This window comes from Acanthisitta chloris, unplaced genomic scaffold, assembly GCF_000695815.1.
Source record: "Acanthisitta chloris isolate BGI_N310 unplaced genomic scaffold, ASM69581v1 scaffold37835, whole genome shotgun sequence".
NCBI classification, from domain to species: domain Eukaryota; kingdom Metazoa; phylum Chordata; class Aves; order Passeriformes; family Acanthisittidae; genus Acanthisitta; species Acanthisitta chloris.
This window is the reverse complement of record NW_008674893.1, coordinates 1-10,109: the sequence shown is the minus strand read 5'-3', so window position 1 is coordinate 10,109 and position 10,109 is coordinate 1. Positions and strand designations below refer to the sequence as shown.

The following is a 10,109-nucleotide window of genomic DNA, read 5'->3' as shown; positions in this document are numbered from 1 at the left end:
TACAGAATAAATCAGTAACTTTGAAGATGTTTTGCAAAATGTCACTGAATTCGGAATCAATTTTAGGAGGAAACTCATATAGGCAATATTTTTGAGCCAATTTAGCAATAAAGAGAATGTTTTAATTATTTTAATTGAGATAACTTTTCATCTTCCAAGGGTTATATTTGGAGAGATTTAGTTATACTCCAGAATGATAATGTTAAAAATCACCAACTCAGCAGCCAAATGAAGCAAGAACTTTTAATAAGAGTAGTTAGGTAACTACAAGAATTTTATATGATTTGTAGGGGTCTGCATGCTTTTTCCTTCTTTGTGTTGCAGCAATTGAGGTTAAAAACCAAGCCCTCCAAAACCAAAGCCAAACTAGCAAAGCCTTCACTACTTACAGGTCTTGCAGCAGCCATCATTATATGTCTCCACAATTCCACCATTCTAGGAAAATAAAAGGAAAATGTAGCAAAAAAATGACTGTGCCCAATGCAAAGGTAAATTGTATCTCAAGACATTCCATGTTTTAAAGTTGTCCAACTAATAAATAGTAGTATCAATGAAATAAAGAGAATTACACAGATACATAGCAGCTGAAGCTTGGGTTCAGAAATTCTTTACAGACTTTGACATTGAAGATGAACTCATCACTTTTGACAAGTTCAGTCGTGTTCAGTTAACATCTGACCCATCATTGGGTTTCTATAAACCTATTTTTATAGCACCCACTACCATCTATTTCTGCACCACTGAGATTCGTGAGGATAGTTTAAAAACTTAATGTGTGCAACGTTACTGATTATGTAAAAGGGCTTAGACTGATCATATGCAAAGTAGGAAATGAATCCTAATAAGTAGCTCTTTACAATGTTAAATATACGTATACACACGGTTTTTGAAGAGAACATTAACTGCAGAGTGTGCTGAAGTCTTTTTCTCAGTTATAGTCTTTCCTATTGATTTCTGCTAAACTTGCTTGTTAGCTAGAAAGTAAAAATGTAGGAAAATGAAGAAAATGTCTTCTTGAAATTAAAAGAGAGCGTGAGAAGGAGAGAGACACAGAGAGAGGGGTTGTCAGATCTGGTCAGAATGGGTGCAAACAAGTACCAGAGTATGTAGCCCAGAACTGCATATCCAGCAGACAACAGAACATAAATAGCCCTCATATGATAACAATAGACAAAAGACATTTTTCCTTACATCTTTTCATGTAAGCAAGAATTTTTTATCTCATTACAGAAAAATTACTGGATAACCTTTTCAAGAATTTCTTAAATGAGTACTTAAACTCAGCCTCTTAAATCAATATTCCTGTATTATCCTGAACTGCCTGTCAGAAGAGCTTACTCCTCAGCTACTTGTTCAAGTCTATGCTCAGCATCTCTGAAAAACATGTCAGACTGATTCAGGAAATAAATTTTACAGCACACTTCTTTAAAATCTTAACCATTATTACTAAGGAAAATCCCAATAAATGGTGTCAAAATGCTTCCAATGAAGAAATTCATTCATAAATCAAAGCAGTACAGACATTAATTTTAGAAAAAATACCTGCATCAGGATTCTTAGAATAGGAACTTTTTTAAACAAATGCAATGGATAAGTAGGACTTGTGCAATAGTTATAATCTGTAGCCAAGGCAGCAATGGTACTTAACCCTCTCCACAGATATTATTATTTGTAGCTTATAGCTTATATTAGCTATATGATATACCGCTAGTGCAAAAATTGTAAGTATTCTAAAGATAAAGAACTATTAAATTAGAAATCAAGCTGTAAACAAATATGTACTGTGAAGAATATATGTTCTTCAAAGCAGTTTATATGGGTATGCCACATTTACATTTTTAGATATATCATATAGGTAGATACCTTTTCATGTATGACAGATATTTTTTGTTATATTATACAGATTTTAGTTTATTGGATAATAAATTTTGTATATACTCTGTCATCTTCCTAATCTTTGCAGAATTTAAGGAACTTTTAATATAGCTAACTTTTATATGCAGCATTTCTCAATTGCTTGATCTGATTTATTTAGTGTATGTGTACTATGAACTTGGCAAAATGTTATTCCAAACTAAAGACATAATGATTAGCACTTTATGTAGTGATATGTCAACCATGATTCCAATTCCACAATTTTTTAAAAGCAGTCATCAGTAAGACCCAATCCAAATTTTTATACTCTTCACAGTTGCTTTGTCAGTTGAAAATGACCGTAGGAAATGACTTGAAATTGCTCACTTACATGTTTTTACTTACCACTATTTTTTAATTTAAAGAAAATGCATGAGGTATGCATGCATTGTCAAGTGTAAGCCAAACTCCAGAGCAGTTATTGTCACTTACCTCACATAAAGTACAAACCTTTGTACACTCAGTGTCATTAAACGGGGGGCAGACAACACTAGATCCCAGTGTGATAGCCCCTGCAGCAGTCTTTGCACATTCGTAGTTGGTGCAGTTGGAGCTCCAGGTGCTTCCTTCCTGAACACAGAAAACAAAATCATTGTCAGGGTAACTGAAATATATCAGCTTTATCTCCAGCCTCAAATGTCTGTAAAAGTGGTGCCCTCATGGTGTAGTACCTACTGGAGTGGAAAGTCTGTTGCAAACCACGCAGGTGGCAAAGGGAATGACCATCCTCTAACTACTAGTGCCTACTCCTTCCTGCTGCCATGGCTTTACTCTCCAGCATGCTGCTCAGCATGGGTGTCCTAGTGCAGAATGCAAGGCCTCTGTGCCAGCTCAATAATTTTTTTTGCTCTGAAAGCAATGGGAAGTATGAATCAAGTCATAGCCACATCTAAATTTCTATGTAATGTATGTGAATGCTGGAACACACTGTCAAGATCCTGAATCCCAGTGCTTCATTTTACATTCTTCCTTTCTGTAGTAATCAGAACAAGAGTGGCCCTGAGAAGAAGGGAACATAAGGGTCTTAAGGTCCAGAACATATCCTAACACATCTAAATCACAGTATGACTTAGAGTTAAGTTTTTGAACCCTGCCCTGCACTTAGAGCATACCCAGCCTTAAGTAAATGATGGCATTTGCATATCTTTCTAGAAAATATCACAAGCAATAAAATGAAAGGTACTCACATAGTGAAAAATGGCAACTCTTTAAACAAAGACACTCTTTTTCTGTCATATACCATAAATATTCTCTAAGTTTGTAACCAGCAGTAAGGAGGTATGAAGCAAGACTGACAGCATGAGTTAAATAAGAAATGACTGTTAGACACTTATTTATTGTATCATAGTTATTTTCCATCTCTGTCCAGAGGCACTTACCTCATACAGAATTACTGTCCCATTCTCTGTATAAAAAGAGCAGGACACATTTTGACACGTACCACAACAAGTATCGTGACTGAAGGATGGAATATATATTTGATGCTGGAAAGAAAGGAAAGAAAAAAACAAACAAGTATTTTTTAAACACACAGTATATGGAAATTCTTTGATTTCTGAAGCTAAAAATGCCAAGAAAAACAATATATGATGGATGGATGGATGGATGGATGAATGGATGGATGGATGCTCAAATAGATATGTTTACATATGCTACTAGAAATTGCCTCTCAAAACAATCCTGTAGACACAAGATGCACATCATCACTGTTAAATTCCTAAGTCCTTGTTGAGTAAACTGGACAAGCAAAAGTTTTTACTAAAACTTTTATCCTATTTGTGTCATGGTGCTCACAAATTGCATTATTCCTGTATTTTAAGAATACTCACAACTTCACATTGCTGGGAACAGTTCATCATTATGAAATGCATGGCATTGTATCCTGTGTTCTGATCTTTTTCTTGTAAACACTGTACAGTGTAACAAAGATCTCCATCCAAGTACTGAATCACTGACTGTCCAGGATTCAGTAATGTGACCTCTTGGAAGATGCACACATCATCCTTTTCTAACACCAAAAGAAATAAATGTTACCAGAGGGAAAAAAAATCATAAAAATACTGCAAAACCGCCTAAAATTGATAGCGTTTCTAATACAGAAGTGAAAAAAAAGTCTGTTGTTCTTATTTTTAAAGAGTTCTAGTGTTTAACATTCAGCTATTCTGCATATCACAAAATGTAGCCTTTCTGTCAATTGAACTAGTATGTCTCCAATTACCTGTGGGACAGTAATCTGTTCAAGCTGTACTCTAAATGTGTGCTTTGGTCCTGAAGGCAATTCAGCCTGGGCTCCTGCCAGGACTGCAGCATACCTCAGGCACCCCCATTAACAGTGCACCTGAAATCTAGTCTACATAGGGTAGCTGAGTGAGGGAGTGGAGCAGAAGTCTGATCTTAAGACTGGCTACCTACCCTTATGCTAGCTGAACAGGTCTGTTGCTCTGGTGTGGGATGTTGTCTCATTTGGCTCAAAAGTGGTCTAGGGGCAGTCGCACTGCTCACACTCAGCTATGGCTCACAAGCTGCTTCCTATTTGCCTCTCAACAGAGAGACTGTACCTGACTCTGGAAGCATGGGCAGTTTTATGACACTCCCACAACCAGCCAGAACAGACAAAAAATGCATGGGTTACCAGAAAAAGCATCACATTCAGAAAAGAGAGCATAATTGCATAACTAAGTAGACAACCATCAAATCAAGATAAAAGAGCATTTATGGTTAAGATGGTTATTATGGTCCTGCTTTCTTTGCATGCCCTTTTTGAAAAAACTAAAACACAACAACAAGGAATATAAAAAGGTTACCACACATGTAGTGAGTGCATCCACAAGCACTGGAGACACTGCTATCTATTTTTTTAACTTCTCCCTGGGTATAAAAAGATAAAAATTTGCAAAGTCAAGCACAATTAAATGTAGTGCTAAACAGACAATTTTTCTCTAAAAATGTAAAATTTTACTTTCATCACTTCCACCTCCAATTTCATAAAAGAAAAAAAATTGCAATGTTCTCAAGAAACAGTAACACATTCAGTTATTCAATGTATTTATCTCTTTAAACAGAAAAAAACCCCACTATATTATCTGTATGAGTGCATAAGAATAGCAGAGTCAATAAACAGCATTTTTTCTTGATATACAAAGTTATTTCAAGAATAAGCGTATCAGCAAAAGATTGCCTTCTAAGAATTTTCTTCCAAAAGATAGGTGAAAGCTATTCAAACTTACAACTCCTGATTAGACTTAACATTATGCAGTCTTCACATAAGGAACAAAGTATAGATGTTTAATAAGGAAAGTATGATCACTACAGCAATAATGGTACTTTGGATATTCACTCATTATAATTTTGCAGATCACAGTCCCTATTATGGTAAAGTACATTTATGACTTCTAACATCAGCTAAATTCAATAATGTTATATCATTTTAATCAGAAGCATAAATGAGTAACAAAATAACACATTTTTCCAGATGACATATATGATCGTAAAGCTCATTCCTCATTAATCATTTTTTTCAAATGGGAATTATTTATGTAGAAGACCTTAGCAGCATATTGTTTTACATCAGCATTGAATAGGATAATATTACAGTTGCTTTTCTTCTTTTGACATCTTACAATACGCAAAGTGAAATTTCTCCAAGGAATAGCTAACAACACTGTGCAGACATTTTTTGGAATTACATGCTTAAGCTGGGGACTGAGAGGCAATCCCACCCTGTCCTTTTTCAGTCTCACCACTTTTACAACTAATTGAAACAAGGAATGTAAAGGGAGGAGTAACAGGGCTGAGCACCATTCATAAAAATATCTAAAAGACACATCTTACCAATTTACAGGTCAGCATAGTGGCATTTTCACAACTACATTCTGACAAGAAAAAGAAAACTGTGTTAATCAGTTAGCTAATTATTAGCTCTGGTTAACAGCACTGACTAATGAATAAAGCTATAATTACCACAGTGCCATTCTGGACAACACTGCCCAAGTATCTTTTCCTTCACAGGTGTCATGTCGTCTGTGCAAATCAGAGGAGGCACGGAACAAAGATTTTCATCACAAACTAAATGGGGGAAAAAGACATGTACGAGAATTTACTCAAACTTCCTTCATATTTTCTAGCTTACACTTCTCACTGTAAACTATTTTTAAAATGATGTTATTTGAAATAAATTTTATTGCATTTCTTAAGCATGAATTAGGTATGAATTATATTTGGAACTCAAAAATAAACAAAGATTTTCAAAAGTTCTTTTAGTTGCCTTAGAACATTTAAATTTTCAGAAAACATCACGCAGGAATCATTTAATATTATTCCTACTTCAGAGTCACTCAAGATTATAACCAGTACCAAAGACAACTAAAATCACAGTCTTTGGAAAACATGGTTGTTTTCCTCTCAGCTACAAATGTACTGCAAAGCACATTTCTGTAACATAACAGGGAGTGATTGCCCTCCTGGGATGACACTAATAAGAAAATACCTGCCTCTCTTATCAGAGTTGGCTTACTGGGACTCTGAAAGAAGATCACTCATGTAGATCTAACTTTCCACCTGCCAGAATCTGACAAAAAAACCAAAACCAATGGCCTTTGCAGATTTTCACTTGGGTAAAAGTGCTAGGAAAAGGAAAGGACCAAAATATGGAAACAACTGAAGTAAAAATTACTAAACTTCAAACTTTGCGGAATTAATTGAAATTACCCTGAGAAGTAAAAATTACTAAACTTCAAACTTAGTGGAATTAATTGAAATTACCCTGCAAGACTGAGATAAGGCAAGACTGCAATAGGACAAGATTTAATCTAAATTAAGCAGTTACACTTGTAGGCATTACTTAAGAACATATAGCATAACTTATGTGTTTTATGAGGCTACAAAAGAGACTGTGTTACACAGTAATATTTTTCTTCTGGTTGCTCTTTGTTTGAATAGCAGTTAGTCCAGCACTATTTGGAACCCTTGGTCTACTCCTTCCCATAAGAGCTAAAAGTGCAAAGAAAATGCCTAAGCATTAATGAGTGGTACAACAGAGGAAAAACTACATGAAAATTGTTTTATTAAATGTGTTTTAATATATGAGGAATTGTATATTTATACTCCAAAGAAGGGATTCAGTTCCACATTAAGATATCAGTATTTAGAGCACTGTGAAAATAACATCTCCAAACTTCATTGACTGGATTCATTAGACCACCACCAACTATATCAAGAACTTTGAATGGACCTCAAATGCAGACACCCTCATTTAGAAGGCTTAGTCTCTTTCTGAAGCCCACCCTAAATATTGAGTAAAAAAACCAACTACACACACACACTGCCTGTCATTTTTAATAAATTTGGTAACATTGAACTGACAACAGTTACACTCACCGCAGTAGTAATGAGGGCAACAGTAATGTATGGTATTAAGGTCTACAGTGAGAATTTCCCCTTCATTACACAAGGGAACAGGCTCAATACAGGATTCACAAACTAAATTTAAAAAAAAAAAGGACAAAACAAAACAACAGACAGTCACAAAGTTTTAGATACTAAAACATTTGCACATGAATTCCGTTTAATGGACTATATAACAAGTAATATTATCATTGTTACTGGGATAACAGAACTTTTATGGACTTTATAGATTAAAAAACTTTAACGCATTTCAAGTATGATGTTCAAGACTATGTTGGAAAGAAAAGATTCCCAAACCCAAGAACAATTATGCTCCAGACAGCCTGATCTGTGTGAAGTCCCACTGTCCTCTCTAAGAATTCCTGGCTTAAGTTATTTTGTTTAGAATTACAGTCTGTTATTGTAAAAACTTAAGTATCCCTTAGTTCCCCATAAAAATATTATATGTGTCTTACTGCAGAGATGAGAGAAACAACAGGGATCTTCCTGTTTTGCCTCAACAATAAATTGATCTTCTCTGCAGTCCAGCTGAGAAGCATTGAAACAAACTGAAGGATCACATTCTGTAGGATGTGAAACAAACACTTTTAAAAGGAGTCACTGAAACAACTCTAAAACAATAAATAAAATATATTCTTCATCTACTTAGTAAAACAAAATACCCCAAACTTCTTGAAAATCAGAAGTTTCACAAACAAAAAATAATATTGGAGAACGTATAAAAAATCATATGTCATTGTTGGCGCTATTTACAGTGCTGTATTCTGTTAACTGTCAAAACAACTTATTAGTCAAATTTTCTTCCAACACGTGATACAAATATGAAAAACATCCCAGTAACTATGGTTTTGCATTTTCTTCCAACACGTGATACAAATATATTAAAAACATCCCAGTAACTATGGTTTTGTATTTGACTTACCACATCGGTACTGTGGACAGCAGGACAAGGGGTGGTAGCCTACCACTACTTTCTCATTGGGTTGGCATGTTGGAATAATGGTGTCACACAACGACATGTTACATTCTGTGGGACGAAAACAATCAATTTTGACATATTTCAACAGATACAAGTGCAAGTCCTATAGCTCCATATATTTATACCATCTAGTATAGTTATCCTCAAACTATGAGCAGACCAAGTCAGCTTAAATTGCACTCCGTACCATCACATAGACTTTCGAGCTCAGTTCAAGCAAGCAGCTATATCCCTCTTAAAACAGGTATTTATTTGCTCTGCTTCCTGTACATGAAGCCAGCTAACATGTCCCAGTGAGAATATTCCCTAAGCAAATTGACTATACAGTGTTGCTTACAGGTATCTAGCACCGTATCAGACAGACCATTTGTTCTCCCTTTCCTTGAAGATACTATGAAGAAGCAAGTGCATTTTGCTTAATGTTTTAGAAGGAATACGTTTCTTTTTACTAACAACCATGGCTAGACAGAATATTAGTATTCAATGATCAGCTCACTGAAAACTGCTTCTGGGAAACAGCAGTAGATCAGAGGATATTGCTTTTCACATAAAGCACTAGTAAGAAAAGCAAATAGGCCCAATGGTTGCCCCAGTTACCAAGGTACTTCCATCACCAAATATATATCAATTTCTTTTTAAATTTCATGCAAGATCTTAAAAAAATAATTTTTAACTGATGTTTTGGTTAATTGGTGGACTTGTAAGAAAAATTTATTTCAGTGAGTCAATTCTTATAAAGGAAAGAAGCTTGCATTGCTGGCCCAACCAACCACAAGTACCTAAAAATTACTTCTGCAAAATGTTACTTTGAGTCCTGTCCAAAGTTTTTCAGCTGCCAGTGAATGTCAATCACTTACCTTATACTTCTGTTATTAAAAACACGTGTGGTACATACCACAAACTTTCTTGGGACAGCAAGCTGTCTCTTCAATGACATGGACGATAACTTCCCCTTCTCTTACACAGACTGGTGATGGATCCTCATCGCATTCAGGTTCTACAGCAATAATGCTTCCATTTTCTAAACAGTGGTACATGCAACAGCCTCTCATGGACCCACTCCAGATCTCCCCAGCCGAGCGGGGCTCTCCTTTGCTATCTGTACATGCTGGGAGAAAACAACATTATATCCTTCAACAGGTAGACACCTCCTATTTCCTGCAAGCAACCCTTAATTGCATAAAATTACTGCATAAAATAAAACAGCTGTGGAGTATTATGATAGAGGAATCCAAGAAGGGGTGATGAACTTAAAAGCCCCAAAGGAACAAGTGCTTCACTATGGGTGAAAATGTGTGAGAGCAAGGGAAAGAACCTGTCCGTACCATTCCTTCCTGAGTACACGAGGAAGGAAAGCCTGGTAAGTCATGGAAGAATGGACATCACTTCTCCCCAGCAGAAAGAAGTACATTAGCACTGGGTCTTGAATCCAAATGAACTGAAAGCACAAACTGCTGTAGCTTGAGACAAAGCTAGGGTCTGTTGAAGGGACCTGTACCAGATTCACACTTACCGTGGACTGACACAGAACTTAAACTTATCTCTTACACTGAACTGTGGTTAATATTATCATATCTGCAAAACTACTCTGTCCTGCTGTACTTACTACATTTTTCTTCTGGTATACAGAGGTCAGAGTCCGTTCTATGCAGAATGGTGCCATTTTTACACACACAGTCTTCCCTTAAATAGGAACAGGGAGAATCTTCATAGAACCATTTATTCAAGCATGTCTTAGCTTCACAGGGTTGCACACAAGGCTGGTATTCCTTACCCTCAGGACAACTCAATGCTGCAGGGAATTAAAACAGGA

The 10,109-nt window shown here is 35.8% G+C and overlaps 1 protein-coding gene across 1 annotated transcript; it reads right to left on the bottom strand.

Moving 5' to 3' along the window:
• Positions 1 to 389: 389 nt before the first annotated feature.
• On the bottom strand, positions 390 to 10,095 carry LOC103802982 (otogelin-like protein; the record flags this gene model as incomplete). Its single annotated transcript, XM_009075517.1, has 10 exons — positions 390 to 435; positions 2,365 to 2,484; positions 3,294 to 3,398; positions 3,744 to 3,922; positions 5,875 to 5,979; positions 7,291 to 7,392; positions 7,773 to 7,880; positions 8,240 to 8,344; positions 9,192 to 9,404; positions 9,903 to 10,095. Coding segments are annotated over 10 exons (1,276 nt in total), but the record flags the coding sequence as incomplete, so codon positions are not given.
• Positions 10,096 to 10,109: the final 14 nt, after the last annotated feature.